The sequence below is a fragment of the Malaclemys terrapin genome, chromosome 3 (genome assembly GCF_027887155.1).
Source record: "Malaclemys terrapin pileata isolate rMalTer1 chromosome 3, rMalTer1.hap1, whole genome shotgun sequence".
Classification (NCBI taxonomy): Eukaryota; Metazoa; Chordata; order Testudines; family Emydidae; genus Malaclemys; species Malaclemys terrapin.
This window is the reverse complement of record NC_071507.1, coordinates 84,261,621-84,279,703: the sequence shown is the minus strand read 5'-3', so window position 1 is coordinate 84,279,703 and position 18,083 is coordinate 84,261,621. Positions and strand designations below refer to the sequence as shown.

Sequence of the window (18,083 nt, the reverse complement as noted above, 5' to 3'; positions counted from 1 at the left end):
TATCTGGACGATGGGATGGATTGCACCCTCAGCAAGTTCGCGGATGACACTAAGCTGGGGGGAGAGGTAGATACGTTGGAGGGCAGGGATAGGGTCCAGAGTGACCTAGACAAATTGGAGGATTGGGCCAAAAGAAATCTGATGAGGTTCAACAAGGACAAGTGCAGAGTCCCATGCACTGCTACAGTCTGGGGACCGACTGGCTAAGCAGCAATTCTGCAGAAAAGGACCTGTGGAGTACAGTGAATGAGAAGCTGGATATGAGTCAGCAGTGTGCCCTTGTTGCCAAGAAGGCTAATGGCATATTGGGCTGCATTAGTAGGAGCATTGCAGATTGAGGGAAGTGATTATTCCCCTCTATTTGGCACTGGTGAGGCCACATCTGGAGTATTGTGTCCAGTTTTGGGCCCCCCACTACAGAAAGAATGTGGACAAATTGGAGGGCAATGAAAATGATCAGGGGGTTAGGGCGAATTACTTACAAGGAGAGGCTGAGGGAACTGGGGTTATTTAGTCTGCAGAAGCAAAGAGTGAGGGGGGATTTGATAGCAGCCTTCAGCTACCTGAAGGGGGGTTCCAAAGAGGATGGAGCTCGGCTGTTTTCAGTGGTGGCAGATGACAGAACAAGAAGCAATGGTCTCAAGTTGCAGTGGGGGAGGTCTAGGTTGGATATTAGGAAACACTATTTCACTAGGAGGGTGGTGAAGCACTGGAATGGGTTACCTAGGGAGGTGGTGGAATCTCCATCCTTAAGAGGTTTTTAAGGCGTGGCTTGACAAAGCCCTGACTGTGATGATTTAGTTGGGGATTGGTCCTGCTTTGAGCAGGGGGTTGGACTAGATGACCTCCTGAGGTCTCTTCCCACCCTAATCTTCTATAATTCTAAGTCATGACTTTCAGAGCACGGTCTGAGCAAAGAGCATGCAGCTGTCTGTGTGGCCAGTCCAAGCCATCTGTTAAGAACACTTTCCATATGGAAATCAGTGTATGTGAGCCAAAAATCTCAGGGTGGTTGGAACTTAGCTTTACATTGTATATGAAATGCAATTTACTCTGGGGGATTACTAGTGTGCTGAATCAGATGGGGCAGGACCAGACTTTGAGGGTAACAGGCAGTTCTAGCCATTGCCTGTAAGAGGAAGGTCTTAACCCCTCTCCTTAGCTAACATAATGTCATATATTATCTTTATATTAAAATACATTTTTTTTTCAGTCTCATGACCAATTATTGATGATTCCATTGGTGCACAAATGACACAACTGGGACAGCATGATAGACCTTTTACCCTATAGACCAGATACATTCTGCATAGAGTTGCCAGGCGTCTGGTTTTTGACCGGAACACCTGGTCGAAAAGGGACGCTGGTGGCTCCAGTTGGCACCGCCGACTGGGCCATTAAAAGTCGGGTCGATGGTGCAGTGGAGGCCCAGGGCTAAGGCAGGCTCCCTGCCTGCCCTAGCTCCACACGGCTCCTGGAAGCGTCTGCCAGGTTCCTGCAGCCCCTAGACTCATGGGCGGCCAGGGAGGCTCTGTGCGCTGCTCCCTCCCCCAGTGCCGTCTCCGCAGTTCCCATTGGCCAGGAACCGCGACCAATGGGAGCTGCGGGGGCAGCACCTGCAGACGCGAGGGCAGTGCATGGAGGCTCCCTGGCCACCCATGCATCTAGGGGCTGCAGGGACCTGGAAGCCGCTTCCTGGGAGCCATCGTAAGTGCCGCTGGAACCCCAAACCCCCACCCCCTCCCGCACCCTAACCTTCTGCCCCAGCCTGGAGCCATCTCCCACACCCTGAACCCCTCATTTCTAGCCTCACCTGGAGCCCGCACTCCCAACCCAGAACCGATACACCCCACTCCCCAACCCCCTGCCCCAGCCTGGAGTCCTCTCCCGCACCCCAAACCCCTCATCCCTGGTCCCACCCCAGAGCCGGCACCCCCAGTAGGAGCCCTCGCCCCCCTCCCGCACCCCAACCCGGTGAAAGTATTGAGGGTGGGGGAGAGTGAACAACGGAGAGAGCGGGGATGGTGCAAGCAGGGACAGGGTCTCAGAGAAAGGGCAGGGTAGAGGCAGAGCCTCGGGGCAGGGGCAGGGCAAGGGTGTTTGGTTTTGTGCGATTAGAAAGTTAGCAGCCCTAATTCTGCAGTCAGAGCTGTCCCTTGGGTATGGCAAATTGGGGTGACTGCTCTGGGCCTTGCGCTTTGGGGGGGCCCTCGGGCCGGTGCGATTGGCCGGAGCAGTCGGTCCTGGAAGTGACGGATTCATCACCTCCATCCAGGGCCTCGCACCCCCCTAGTGATGGCCTGTCGTATGCTGTCTTAATACTGGGCATGAATTTTAAATCTCCAAGAGATCTACAAAACAAGTCAGGTTTGACCTGGTGCCTCTGCTTGCTTGCTTTCTCTGCCTCCTTGTTAGCTGCTGTTCCTTTGTTTCCCTGCTGTGCAATCAGAGAGGCAAAGAACAGGGAGCTAGGTTCCTGGCACAGGGACTCTGTCTAGTAGTTAGAGCTATAGTCCCTGGTGGCAGAGGACAGCATTGCAGGTAAAACCTCCTAACAATTCAGAACCTTGAGTTCAAGTCCAGTATTCAGTGGGGCCCAGCAAGGAAAGATGAGATTGGCCTGGTCATCTAGTTGGAGCTGCTAGCCAGTATGGAATAGATTTAATTTATTATTTGGTAAAAGAAGAACAGGAGTACTTGTGGCACCTTAGAAGAAGTGGGCTGTAGTCCACGAAAGCTTATGCTCTAATAAATTTGTTAGTCTCTAAGGTGCCACAAGTACTCCTGTTCTTCTTTTTGCGGATACAGACTAACACGGCTGCTACTCTGAAACCTTTATTATTTGATGTATCTCATTAGGAGGCATAGTCCCTTCAAAATTAAATATTTCAGAGCGGTATTAAAGTTATATCTAGAATGTCTAGAAACCTCTTCTCTCCAGGTGCTCTACCCTGACACTAGAAATGTTCATACTGACAGTCCCTACTCTGTATTTCTGGTGTCTGGGTGCTCTTTGGGAAGGCCTCCTCACTTCCATCACTGCACTGAGAATGCCTTAGTTCCCCTTTGGGAGCCATTGCAAGGCCTTTCTGTTTAGTCACATTTTTGCCTGACGAGCTGGCCTAGAAGAGATGGAGGGCACCTGATTTTCTTTGCTTGGGGATACTTTGTGAGGACCCTTTAAATGACAATGTGTCAGCTGAGTTATTCTCTGATCTATGTGGTGTTTAATAATTATGGGCCTGTAACTGGTGGTTGTGGTAGGCCTGGTTTAAACATTAAAAATAAATCTTATAACAAGATTGATTATTTTAGCATTTTGGCTGAACATGTAAACACCAGTAAACATGAAAAAATGAGTATTTTAGTACAATGCCTGTTTAGCAGGAGTATTCTGGGTCAGAACTGGTTCTATACCAGACTGACCTTTCTCCTTTGTTTGTTATCGCAGGCTTTTCAGTCTATCCCAGCACCCCTTCCCAGCTCGTTGCCATGGTGCCAACAGTTCCAAGATTTCCTGCCACTTTGTTTCCTGTCCAGCTCCCTTTGGAAAACTCTTCACCAGTCCAGAACCACGGACATTTACAAACCAGTCCATCAATAACGCAGACTTCCCTTCAGAGACGTTCCCCAGCGTCCTCACCCAACAATAGCTGCTCAGAAACCTTAGGGGAGCACCTGCAACCTCCAAATCCAGGTGGGGAATTAACCAAGGCACTGGAAATCTGCACCCAAGGACATTGTGCAAATCATGAAAGCTAAAATCTATATGATTTGATGATTTTTTTGTTTTAAAAACTTTGAAATAAAGTTTTAAACTCATTTCCCCACTAGTTGGAGATGGTGGCCATGCTATTTCCAGTGCTAACCAAGTAATCAGAGGCTTCTTGATGTGGATGGAACAGAAATAAATGTTAGACTAAAATAAAAAAGTTGAGTCATAGAGTGTAGGGAACATGGTGGTTTCCAGGGGAGAGACGATAAGAAGGAACTAAGTGATATGGCTTCCAAAGGTGATAGATGCGTCTGCTTAGCTAAGGAGGAAGTCTCTGTGTTAGCACTCTCCGTGTTTTCACAGAGGCACGTGGTCCTGCCTTAAAAGGACTGTGATGGAAGCTCCAGTCTGGCTTTTTTTCCCCCGTATCACACTGTACTGTATTCATCCTCAACAGTATTTCTCAACCTTTTTGATAACAGAGACTGACTTGCTGCCTTCCTAAACTTCAGGGAGATCTCAGGGACTGGTGCCAGTCCACAGACTGGTAGTTGAGAAACTGCTTTATAAGAAAATGAGGAGTGAGAAGGAAGCAAAGCCAAAGTGGTCAAAGAAAGTGATAGCAAGAACAAGAAATGAGAAACCAGGGTAAAGCAGGGAGAATTTATTATGGAAGGGATGCAAAAAAGTGCAAATGGTGAAGGCAATTAAATGCCAAGGGGAGAAAATGTAAATCAGACCTTTGTCCTAGCTTCCTTTAAGTTTATTGCATATCAAGACCAGCTACAGACAATGGTATGGTTTCCTTTTACAGTGGGAGACACCAAGGGACCCATTCAGCAGGGTATTTAAGCCAGTGCCTGACTTTAAACATGACTGGTTAGGCATATGCTTAAGTACTTCGCTGAACTGGGGCCTAGTCGAAATTACGATGGGTGTGTTTTGTTAGGACCTAGACTTGAAAACTAACAACTAGTGTCAAAATGTATATAAACTAAAAAAAAAAAAAGGTGTTTCTCTGACTATAGGGAAAGAGATCGAGTCATTATCTCAAAGTGCTGGAAGCCCCACAAGAAAACTTTCCAGACAAGATGCTCAAGAAGAGGAAATCACAGCCAGCAAAGGTGATTTACAGGAACAGATCTGAGCAATGTATTGAGTTCCTGTAAGAGAAAGAGGAAACATGCTAAGTGTGTTTTGGGAGGGGTTATGAAGAGTATTTTCTTTCTCCAGTACACTGCGCATTATGCATATTATTCTTCCTCTTAGTTTCAAAATTTTAGAGCTAGAGCAACTCATATATCAGAGAGCTCATCTTGGCACTGTTTGCAGAGTTAGGCAGGCACTATAGAAAGGCAAGGGACACAGCATGGCTCAGTGCATCGGGCACAGGCTTGGAAGCCAGGAGAGCTTGGTTCTAGTTCCAGTTCTGCTACTTAACTTGCTGTGTGACCTTGAACGTGCCACTTAAACAATTTGGGCTGTATCTCCATCTGGCATAAATTAGCATTGCTCTGTTTACTTCCTCTGGAGTGTGCCAGCCATAAACTAAACTACAGCTGATCCCAAGGAGGAGTAACTTACATCTCTCTGCACCAGTTCCTGGTGAATCTGATTCTTGGTAAATCACCTACATTAGGTCATTCAAGCTAAATGAAACTAGTTGTTAACCTCTATTAAACACTTGCAGATGCTTTTTCTCTAGGAGCAAAATACTCTCCCGTGTGCAAAGCTGGAGTAGCTTGGCTTGGCATTGGGGGTTGGGATGTCTGTTGGAGGGGAAAATCAAGATGTCTCCACAGGGCTTCAGTAGTGCTTGCTGTATTTGTGCTGCAAAGAGTGGACACGAGTTGCCAGCAATGTCATATTTGTGAAACATGAAGGATCAAACATAGGCTCTTCTGCTCCCAGACCACAGAATTCTGTGATTTGAACTAAAGAAGTAGTTCTCCATTGGTTGACACTAGTATTAGGCTTTTATCAAAGTGACAACCTACCAGTTGTAGTGAGTCTTGCCAGTTGGTTCAGTTTGGAGAGTGTGAGGGGTTGGCACATTTTTGTGACAAAACCTCCTATTACAAAAATTACATGCAGCTCTTTTTGTATCCATTTAGTAGGTGACATAAACAGACACACGTGAGCAGGTTTAATTCTATCCAGCAGATAGCAATGCTGTGCAATACACTTACTAGCCAGTTAATTTCAGTTTTATACATTGAACGGGCATAAATGAATTCATTTTCACTTTCCTTCTTTGTAATCATTAGATTTAGGGATTAGAGATTCTTGTGGTCTTTTGTGAGTCTCATTCTTCTGTCTAGTTAAGTTTAAAATATTCCAGGAAGCATTTTCAAACATTAAAAAATCTTAGAAGTTATAGAAAACTTGAAAAATGTCAAGGCTTTCTTCTTATGTCCCTCCTTACTGCTGTTTAGATGAAAGCCCACTAAAGGAAGAGGCTTGTCCTAATACTCTGCCTGCCATTAAAGAAGAAGAGGGAGAGCAAACTGATGAACAGATTCCCCTTTCCCCTTTTGGCATAAGGATGGACGCAAGGACTAGAAACCTGGAAGACAGGTGAGGAAAGGGTTTAGTTTGTCATTTACAATGACATAGATAAAACTGTCAGTGAACAGTTACTAGTTTTCCTCACTTTTATACACATAAAGTCCTAGGTGCTGGAACTAGGGGTGCTTGGGGTGCTGCCACACCCCCTAGCTTGAAGTAGTTTCTAAATACAGGGTTTACAGTTTGGTTCAATGGCTCTCAGCATCCCCACTATAAAAATTGTTCCAGCGCCCCTGCATACAGTAAATTGCAAATGCTAGCATATCAATGGGTATCACAGACAAAGCTCCTTTCCCTATTATGAGATTAGCTTGTGTGCATGGGTGAAGGTGGGACAGATCCATGGCTCCTTGATAGGGCTGCCAGCTCCAGAGCAGAAACACCGATGACAACATTCAATCACCTCCTAGAAAAAAAGTCAAATGGAGGAGGTGTGCTGGGAGGGGGCCAGACACCCTGAGCACACCGGTGTAAGTGGGTGTGCAGGCTAACCAGCCAGAGAAAGAAAATAAAGTCCCAGTGGTGGGCCTCTTCATATCCCTTTCACAGGGTTTCCAAACATACCAGAACAGATCAGCACAAACTACTGGGTAATAACCCCCCGAGAGGCCTTTTCAGTTTAGGACAGCTGGGAGAGGAGAGGACTGTTGTACAGAGAGCTTTGTTTTCTAAGTTGCCCAGGTAATCGAAGTCCAATTTAGCCTATTTATATACAATTGATTGTAAAAGTAAAAGATGGAGACCAAGACTGGTACAAATTGGACTGTTTACATTAAAGAACTGGGATAAAGGGTCTTTAAAGCTAAAGTCACTGGCTGGCATGACTGAGCTGAATGATTCTAGAAATGGAAGGAAATGTTTGCAGTTGAAATCACCAACATGTGTTTTGATTGGTTAATGATAATTGTCACCCATTGTCTGATATTGCCCATCTGAGCATCACTGAAAGGAACAATGGGATACCTGGGTTGTAAGAAGCAAGCTCTACCTTTGGGGTTACCGCCCTGTCAGATCTAGGGATCCCGGGACCCACCACGACACTGCTGGGCCTTTGTCATTCTCATCTGCAAAGGCATCCTCACCAGACCCAGTTAAAGAGAGGGAACCAGATGGCATTGCTGCTTCCACTGGCTTTGGCTAAATCCTGACCAACACTTGGGATGTGAACCTGCTGTCACCCCCTCCCGAATGTCTTTCTTACTTACTTCCCCCCACCCTCCCTTATTTCTCCTCTTTCCTATCTGTCTCCTTTTGCCTTTTACCTAATAAGACTGGCCAGCCGGGACAGCTCCACCTTTTGTTACACTGCTGTGAAGGACAGCTAAAAGCACAGTTAAACACCTGATGCTGGTAAAAGTTTGCCAGGTGTTCGAGTGGCTGATCTGACTGTGCTGGGCCTGTGTTTCTCTAGCAGCAAGGTTGTAAGTGAAAATCAGCCCCAGAGGCAGAAGCTGCATTTCCTATCTTTACTGTTCCTTTCTCACCCCTTTCATGTGCTTTTGCCTTGTTTTGCCTTAAAGGAAACTGGACCAGACTTCAGCTACAAGAACTGCTCAAGATCATCTCAACGAACCTTTTCTCTTTTCCTCCCCACAAAGGACAGCTAAGACCATATTTAATGCCATCTAAAAGACTGTCACACATGGGTTTTGCCTATATAAAATTTTATGTAACTAAAGAGAAAGGGAACAGGATGCACCCTTCCCCCCTATAACAGCCTCCTTTGCAGTAGCTTCCTCTTTTCTTGCATAATCTTGCCTAGCTCAGCTATGCGATAGTGAGGACCAAGATAACCCCTTTTGTGTCAAAGCACCCTTACACCTTGTCACTGGGAAACATTCATATTAAATAACCTAGAATTCCCCAAGATTCAGGATTGCCAACCACAAGTGTTTAAAAATAATAATAATGAGTCAGCCTCGCACACCCCAGAATGAGATTTTTAAAATGATAATTTTGGGGTTCTTTCATTTGCCTTCTGAATTTCGGGTTCAAATCTTCCACCTCTTCTCTGCAGTCTTGAGGACTAGAAAACTGTTTTTTTTAAAAATGAGAGCTGAGATTCTCACAAAATCAGAGGACTCCTGGAGCTGAAGCTTTAAGAAAAAATACCAATATTGGCAACACTGAGATGCACACTACATACACAGATACTTCTCACGCACACTTTCTTTCACTCACTCCTCCTTCCCTGGGGCAACCCTAATTATTCCAGAAACAACTTTTAAATATTAGCAACTATGCATAGTTTACAAAGAAGCGGGGCAGCAGGAAACAAGGAAGAAAAAAGCTGACTCCTGTGGGCAAGAAGACTAGGGCTAATTTTTGCAAAAGCACCCTCCATTTTTGCATATACAAACACCTGCACACACGCTTTTCGAGCACTAGCACCTGCACACACGGGTGGTAGCATGTACAAGTGCAAAACCCATTCTTGCATACGTGTTAGAATGTATCAACTTTCACACACGGGAATTAGTGCTTGAAATGGTGTCTGCAAGTGCAAAGTTTCATGCAAACAAGTGAAAGCCAGTTTGAGGCCCTTTGAAAATGCAGCCTTAGCTTCCTTAAGTGATTAAGCCTATGCTTAAAAAGTCACCTGGTGCCTCAAGACCTCTCTTGAGCATTAGCAACAATTATAGCCATAATTTTACTCTTCATTGAGCTTCAGAGAGCTCCAGATCAGGCAATAATGTCATCAGCAAGCATGGATCATCCACCCGGAAGGAGGAAGTAATGATAAATACTGAGATGCTTTTCTAAAGCAAATTAAGAAGACCCTCCAAAAATATTTCCATATGTGTCCTCAGCATGCTTGTATTTTCACATCTTATGATGTTTTCAAGATTTGCTTTCCCTGAGACTTCAGAGACCTTTTAAATAAGCTTTTAGATACATCCCCAGTATAATACTGAAAGGTTTACCTCTGCTTCACTACCCTGGTCTGTTATTCAGAGACTTCCATTTGGCCTTCCAATGCATTACAGACATTTTTTCTCCTCTGACAAAGTAAGGGCATGCTGTGAAATGTCGCTTTTTTCACCAAGTATTTTAGACTTCTCCCTCTCACTGCGTTATTCTCTGCTGGAGCTGGTGCGGGTCTGGGACAAGTGCTTGGAATAAGCAGGCTGTGCAGGGTTGGAAAATAGTCCTGCTTTTGAGATTTATTTTTCCTTTAGGTATTTTCCATTTCCCAGTGTTTAGGAGAAATTTGCTATCTCTCTGGCTGTAAAATATATATTCAGGCTCACACAGGATATTTTCAAAGTGAAAGGTGGGTCCTGTAAGGATCCAGAGGGCCAGAACCCTGGTTTGTAGGGCTCCAGATGACCAATGCTGTCCTGCCACTCTCTGGCAGCTATGGTAGAGCCATGATCAATGCACTGTAAACCATGGGAGACTAGGCACCACAGGAACTGCCATCCATGGACGCCTCAGTTAGCAGTGTCCCTGTGACCTCTGATTGGTCCAGGAGGAGCACTATTTAAGCATGGAGAGAGTTCCAGGAAGCTGTCTCTTCTACGAGGTGGATCACTGGTTGACTGTTACGACAGACCTTACTCCAGACCTGTCCTGCTCCCTTTCCTGACTCCAGCTCTAACCCTCAGTTCTGGTTCCTGGCTTTTGACCCTGGCTTCACGCACTAGGCATGGGTTCCTATGTCCTGGCCCTAATAGGTGCCAGGTTATGCTCCATTCATTCCTCTGTCACCTCCCCTTTTTAAAAAATGCAGATTACCTTTGAAATCGGAAGTAGAGGTCAGCTGTACTACAATTATAAACAAAAATAGCTGGGAAGTCATTACATTTGATGCCATCTTATTCTTTGCCTAGACCAATCAGACCAGGAATTGGTGTAAGACAGAAGACTTTTGAAGAATTTGTTGAAGAACAACTTAAAGTAGATTCTCAAATAACAGAAAACCACCAGCAGGTACTGTGTTATTGGCTGTATTGATGAAACTGTTCAGCTTGTTTCTACAAGTCCCTATGGGCTTAAGTGGTACATGGGCCTTGTTCTGGCTCTTTGCACAAGGGTGAATTTCTCCCCTCACCTGTTAATAATGCTAGAGGGGCCTAGACTAGGTTCCACAAATTAAAGTTGTGTCCCCAGAAATGCACTGTTTGCCTATGATATTGCTGACATTTTGTGGGCTGTTTAATATTCACAGTATCCTACTCATCTAGGTACTTCATGGCCTATATTCTAGCCTCCTCCAGTTTATTTAAACTAAATTAAATCTCAGGATGGCTCTGTTATTCCACTGGTCACCGTTCCCTATCCTAAAACTGGTGGTGTTTGATAATCATGTCCCTCTGCTTTTTGTCTTTTCTAATGTGAATTTAGTGCTTCATTCTGCCCAGTGCTGAGCATGCTGGTCCCAATCCTGCAAATTAAGTACATGAGTAATCCCATGTGCTTAATCAGTGAGATTGCTCACATGCTTAAAGAGCAGCATGTGCTTAAGTGCTTTGCTGAACTGGGGCCAGAGTGCTCAGCACCTTGGGCAGCATCAAACCCTTAATCCTGGTGACGTGTTCTGATTTGGCTGCCCTGACGACAGATCTTCAAATAATTCACAGAACAGGTATATCTTGGACACTAACAGTCCAGACTTCTCACATGCCTTATTGACATTGAACTCCAAATCTGTTCTGGATGAGCTATGTGGGAATGGGGGTGAGAAGACACATCATTTTCCAAGGCTCGTTAAGTCCTTTCTGCTGAGACTGACAGCAAGGGTACAATGTGGATGGAGCCAGATTTTCAACAGCGCTCAGCGCACTGGATGAGTGTCACAACGGGAGCCACTGGGTGCTGAGCACTCTTGAAAATCTGGCCCTTAGTGTCAAATGTAGCAGTGGCTTTTGTCCACTTGAAATTGGGATGACTGAGACCTGCATTTTATCTTCAATCCTGTCTACCAGCTCTGCCACCTTGCTATATTTACAGACCTGGAAGACATACAATTCAGTATCAAACGTTTGGAAACCCAGAGCAATCGATTCCTGTTTCCTCTTTGTCCACCAACAAAGTAACGCACAAACTCAAACTGATACATTATCTTCCTTTCTATATGATATTACACAAAACAGTCATACTTGCCTTAGCTGCAGGCAAACTTATCTCATCCTTAGGGGCTGTTCTTCTTTTTTCCAGTACCATATTTAGTAACACTAGAGATAACACAGAAGGAAATAAGTTGTTGTGTGTCATTTAGTACTTCCATTTGCATAAGGGATAGCTAGTATGTAAGTGCTACTGAATAAAATGTGAAATAGTAGTAGAAATTAGGGCCAAAATTTTCCAACTTGGGTGCCTAAAATTAGGCACTTAAATCCATATATAGGCACCTAAATTAGTGGCTGATTTTCAGAGACGCTGAAAAATCCAAAGTCAGTCAGAAGCCCAGCGCCTCAACAACTGAAATCAGACTACTAATATAGGTGCCTCATTATGGATTTAAGTGCTTTAACTTTAGGCATTCAAGTTTGAAACTGTTAGCCTAGTGTAATATGATTAATAAGTGTGGACATCAGAAAAAATTGTTACAGAAAATACATAAATCTAAGGAGTTGAACCAGACCCCTTTCTTTTAACTCCAAACACACAGGCCTCTACCACTTGAGCTAAAGGAGAAGCCCCACAGCTGCTGCTGGTTGTTCTCATATCCTCTCTGGGGGCTAGCTATGATTCATTTGCAGTCACCTAAAGCCAGTACTGTAGACTAGGCTTCTGGTGGCCCAGTTAGGTTTCTTATTGAATCCTTTGCTTGTATTGTCATGTGTGAACCTTTGCACTGGGTGAAGCCACTGTGCTTTCTGAATAATAGAGCACTTAGGGCCATAGCCTGTCTGGAACCACATGACAGCTCTCACTCATAGCAATGACGTGAATAAGACTTCCCTGCAGGCACCGAGGACGCCTAAAAATAAAAATTCTTTACTTTTGCATTTGCAGTGTAGTTGTAGCCATGTCGGTCCCAGGGTATTAGAGAGGCAAGGTGGGTGAGGTAATATCTTTTATTGGACCAACTTCTATTGATGAGAGAGACAAGCTTTTGGGCTACACGGAGCTCTTCTTCAGGTAGCGCGAAAGCTTTTCTCTCTCATCAACAGAAGTTGGTCCAGTTAAGAATATTACCTCACTCGTCTTGTTTCTCTAGGTTTTGTGTGGTAGTTTCCACCCCCAGATAACTTTAAAAATATTAATTGATCCATATAGTACTCTTGTGAGTTAAGTGTATTACAAATTGGGACAATCAGATAGAGAAGGTAAGCGGCTGACCAAGGTCACTGCGGAAATCAATATCACAGCCAGAACGCAGACGTTTCTGGCTCTTAGTCCAAGACTCAGTCCACTGGACCTCACTCCTCTCTCTCTTGGGGTGCAAAGCACAGGTAAAGGAGGATGAATTTCTCCCTCCTCTGAGCTGGAAGTGGATATGAGTCACCTTTTCACTCAGGCCATAGCTGCTGGTACAGTGTATGGGCCCTAGTAGCAGCTGTAGCTTGCTGTACAGCATCTCTTTCCTTGTGTACACACACAGTTTTGTGGTCCAGTGGATCAGTGCAGTCTGAAGATCTATTGTCCATGCCACCATTCTGCTGTCTACCCACAAACAACCCTAGTCTTGCTTCCACAGCACACAGGGATGTGGAGGCTTCTGCTTTCTGCTTCTTGCTTCCCATCATAACATATTGTTTCTGTCAAGCTTTGGGTCTTCTGTGGCATGGAGGGTGTATGGCCTTTTTAGCGCTTAAAGGACACATTTTGGGTTTGAAAGTTTTTATGGTGTCATGTGTAGTTCTTGTTCAATTCAGATATCTGAACAATAATGGGGAACACTTGCACATTAGAACAGATGTGACATGAGGTTAACAGAAAGAGTAAACTATCTTAGTTTAGTGATAAGCACAATACAGAATCTAGAAGGTTCTTATAAATCTCTCACAGGGTTGGTTAAGCATCAGAAGAAGAGTTGGGCAGGAAATGGTTCTCCTGTCCAATGACAGTTTTCAAGATTGCAACATTTTTTCCCCAGTCTGAATCAGGACAGAAAGTTGGACTCTCAAAAATGTTTATGAATTGAAAATAAATTCTGTTTGGGTCAATCAAAACCTGTCATTTTGATTTTGACCATTTTTATTTTATTTTACTTTTTTTACTCTAATTAGCCTAAATTTCTGTGCAAAAATTGTTTTGAACCAGAAAACAAGAAAACTTTTATTTTGAAAATATCAACATCTTTTTTTTAAACAAAATTTTTTTGAATTGAAAAATGCATTGAATCCAACTACTTCCTGTGAAAAGTTTTGGTTTCAACAAATTGGCATTTTTTCAACAACCAAAAAAATCTCCTTTCTCTCCCCACTCAATATTCCTGACCCGTTCTAATCAGAAGGCTCCTTAGCCTGGTAATTTTCAACTATGCAAACTGTCAAGTGCTGACCTATTGTTTACAGCTAGGTTTTCCAGTTCAAATAAATACAATTAAAACTCAAGTGAAGAAAAAATCTGAGACCACTTGCTGGGAATTCATCCCTGGGTGTGTGAGATTTCAGAAAAAGGTCAACTTTAATATAATTCAAGGAAAATTATCCTTATAAACAGATTATTAAGACAACAATTTTCTCCTCTTAAATATTATCTATTAATTTATCTATCAGTAAGCATTGCAGAATTGACAAAATAATCACCACAAACCAGAACGTTGTACTCTATATCACTAAACCAGAATAGAATGTATAACATTTGGAAACTTCAAGGTGATACAGTATACAGTATACATTCCTCAATCAATTCAGGTACTACTATAAAAATACAAGTAACGTAAGAAAACTTTTTTTTTAAAGATTATCTAGATTTATAGAACTCAAACTACTTAATACCATAAACCTTTTCACTACACCGTTTAGTGCTGTCCATATGACATAAAAGCAAAGGTGTTTACGTTAATAAATTTCACTGGCCTGAAATTAAATAAAGGAGAATTCTAACACCTCTCAGAATTTTGGGAGGCTTTTGCCAGATCACATCAGCACAATAGCAGGCATCCATGGTTCACTTTAATCTGAAATTCTGGGAAATCTTAGTATTTCTTTCTACATGGAAATGTAATAATAAAATGAAGTAGTGAATTATTTGGTATGTAATGCATAGTTATATTCATTACATTCGTCTATCATTCTGCCTTCTATGATATCCTTTATTTGTTTCCTGTCTTTCAATTCTGTGCATGTTGAGAGGGATTTTCAAAAGTTCCAAAATTACTTAGGAACACAAGTCCCATTGACTTTCAGTGGGACCTGTGCTCGTAAGTGATTTAGTTACTTTTGAAAATTCCACCCATTATCACTCTGTATTTCCCCAGAGTATAGTAATTCAAGATGTGCTTTAAAAGTAAACTGACCCGGCTTTAAAAAAATACAGCATAAAATCCTGTTTAAGATCCTCTTTCCCCCAGTGCAAAAGGGCCATCACTTGACCTAAGCACCACCGGAGGCCTCAAAATAGAATTTTGGTGGGACTTAAGTGATACAGAAAGGTCTGGTCCTGTCCATCTGCACAGGGATGAACGTTGCCCTAAAAGAACATGGACTAAATCAACGGGACTGCTTTTGTGAATAATCTGAGCAGATTTTGGATTTAAGCGCAGACTCAAAATGTATTTCAGTGCAGTTGTTAAATTATGAGAAACAGTGAGAATCATTTGCTTGCCAGAATCTGAGTTTATTGGCAACATCTGATGTCATCACTAAACTCTTTAGTGCAGTGACTGTGGGTCAGGTTCTGTTTTCAGTTATACTGCCGGCAGTTTGTTAATTTGTCCATATACCTGAGCTTAGAAAAAGAGGACATGATTTTGTGCTAGCTTTGATGTCATCACCTGTTGCAGAGAGCACAGAATCATGAAGGCAGATATTTGCAGGTTAATTTATATATTTTCTGTAATTTTTATTTTTTTAAAAAAGAAATGCAGGGCCTTGGCCACAAAGTGATCATTGAATGACTTTTTAACATTTTTTATACCTTTCATCTGAGATATTGAAACTATTTCATTGTTATGAAAGCAGAAATAGGAAAACACTTTGATCACATGGAAATAAAAATTCTAAGATAGCTGTGCACAAGGACTGAATTAACAGGGTTACAAAAAATATCTGGGCGTTTCAGAAGTGAATTTTAACTTACATTAACCAAATACTCTGGAAGGGTTTTTAGGACTTTCTAAAAAATGATTAACTCAAATAATACTGTTTGAACATTATCTCAGTATAATATTCCTCCCTGTGAAAATTTATTTTGTGCTTTGTGACTTGAGCAGTATAAATGCTGGAAAACTAGCATTGTGTGTTTTTAAAAAGTTTTGATATAAAGGAAAATAGAGAAATGTGGCATACAACAAAGAAATTGTTTTTATTATTATGGCTTCCGCCTAATGGGATCTGATTTCTCTCTCCATTTTTGAAGAATGTCTCATAATTTAAACATAATTTTTGGTATTTGCAGAACTTCTTTGAGGCTAAAGTGACCCCTCGGAAATCTTTCCTGAAACGTGGAGAAGGCATTGCAAGGCTGGAAAAAAATAAAGAGAACCTTGTGAAAGAACAAGCCAAACATCCCAGAAGAGTTAGCTTTGATTGCCAGAATCTCTTCTCTTTGCCTCGCCAACAGGATGCAGGAAAATTACAGCTGGGGAAACATTTAAATCGTTTACATCGACGGGCCAGCAGCCCCACGGTGTTGCTCTCTAATGAGAAGAATATAAATTGCACTGTGTCCATGAGTGAAATAAAGGCTCAGGTTGACAGTAAGGCAAGAGATCCTGAGCAATGCCCAGAAGAAAGAGGAGAAGGAGGTGGTGGAGAAGAGTGTGCAAAGGAGGATCCTGCTGTACCACTGCAGATGAACTGGGCTGAACTCCTGCAGCAGTGTCAGGAACAAATTACTGAAATGAAGCTACAAATAGGTGAGAAAAATAAAGCTCAAAGTACTGATTCTCTAGGACATTCAGACAAAGCAGACAAAAGTTCCATGGAGTCTACAGTTCAAAAGGACCTAGATATTGTGGATCAGCGTGTGAGGGGTAATCTAACTCAGAGAGCAGAAAAGCCCTTGGAAATCCTTCAAGAAGGTTCTAAGCTTCAGAATTTAGAAGGAAGCCAAACCAAGCAGATGGATTGGAGCACAAGCCTCAAATTCACACCAGATGTGAAAGGAATTAGCAGTTGCCACAATGAAGATTACAGTGTGAGCAAAAGCCCAGAGACCCAAAGAGGAACCATCACTGGGTTTAAGATGGTTAATGACAGAATAATGAAAGTTACCCACGAATCAACTCAAGGCATGGACAGGAAAAAGAATATCACATCTGTCAGCCACCAGCAAGAGTGGCAAAGCAATAGAAGTGCTGCCAACAGGTTGAATGCTCAACCTTTGTCTAGTGGGTCAGGCTGCACGTCCACTGACAGTGAGGATGACCCCAAATCTTACTGCACTCAGTCTCCCACAACGCACATGCCTCAGAAAGGTCGCACAGACAAAAATTTGGATCTCTCTGATGCTGATTATGCTACTGATGAGCCCAGTGGAGCAGAAGAGCTGGCCCTGAAAAAGCACACCAAGCCACCTCCAAAGAAACTGGGTGCTCAAGAGATAAAAGGCAAGCAGGATCTCTCCCTCAGCACAAGCAGCAGTGAGTCTGGTAACAGGGCTGCCAGGCTGAAAGGAAACAAGACTTGCTCTTCTCTTCGAAAGTCTCCCTTTCGGTCCCTGAGATCTGCGAGAGGTGGAAGAGAGCTTGAGCCAAGGAGTGAGAGTAATGTTGGGGATGTTAAAAATGTAGATCTGCAGTCATCACCCTCCACATGTGATCTGGTGGCCAGCCTATTCCCTGCGTTCAAAAGTAAAGAAACCCTTGCAGAGGAGAGGGCACAAAGAAAACCAGTTCTGGGTACGCTAGGTAAGGGCTAAGTAAAACTTCTTTCCCCATGTCAGTAGAAGTTGAATTTTTCTTGGTTTATAATGATTCTACACCAGTGGTTAAAGTAGAATTCATTTCGTACCAGTACGCTGCACTCATGGGAGGGACACAAAGGGGAGGCACCAGCTAAAGGGGGGGGGGCACATGACACCCCACGTGACTTCTCCCTGCCCCACCCCTAGCCCAGGGCCCCATGCTCTCCCGGTGCTCTCCCCTCCCCATGATCCAACCCACGTTACCTGGGGGGGCAGGCCTCTGTCCTCTTCCCGCTGCGCCGGAGACTTCTGAACCACAGGGCTCTCCGGAACCACAGGCGAAAGAGCAGAACATGGGGCCACCTGGCAGCTCCTCCAGTGGGCTGTACTGCCCCCAGCCCTGTCCTCTGGCAGGGCTGCTGTACAGACCCCAGAAAGAAGATGCAGCTGCATGGAAGGGCTGGGGGCGGGGATGGAGGTGGTACAGCCATGCCGGAGGAGCTGCGGGTGTATGGCCACCCAGCAGCTCCACGTTGTGCTCCTTTGTCTTTCCGATATGGAGTACCGGCTATAAATATCTTACTGGTACGGCGTACCAGACCGTACTGCCATACTTGCATCTCTGTTCTACACATGCTCCATTAGTGCATGCACCATCCCATGCCATGCCAACCACCATGCCAACATTCCTCAGCCCTGACCTAGAAAAACCAAGCTCCCGCTAGGGCTGAGGGGATAGTTCAGTCTATATGCCCGTTCCAGTCTAGGCCTCTTTGCAGAGACTGCCAACAAGGACGTCTATCAGTGCCACTTGTAACTGGTTTCATGAGGAGAGCAA

The 18,083-nt window shown here is 43.8% G+C and overlaps 1 protein-coding gene across 2 annotated transcripts in view; it reads left to right on the top strand.

Moving 5' to 3' along the window:
* The window catches only part of LOC128834810 (centromere protein J-like), a 66,588-nt gene that overhangs the window by 20,177 nt on the left and 28,328 nt on the right, over positions 1–18,083 (top strand). For both annotated transcript variants that reach the window (XM_054023925.1, XM_054023926.1), the window contains 5 exons: positions 3,452–3,697; positions 4,744–4,839; positions 6,151–6,292; positions 10,117–10,216; positions 15,797–17,249. In XM_054023925.1, the coding sequence (XP_053879900.1) occupies positions 3,452–3,697; positions 4,744–4,839; positions 6,151–6,292; positions 10,117–10,216; positions 15,797–17,249 (2,037 nt within the window). The remainder of the gene's footprint in view (positions 1–3,451; positions 3,698–4,743; positions 4,840–6,150; positions 6,293–10,116; positions 10,217–15,796; positions 17,250–18,083) is intronic.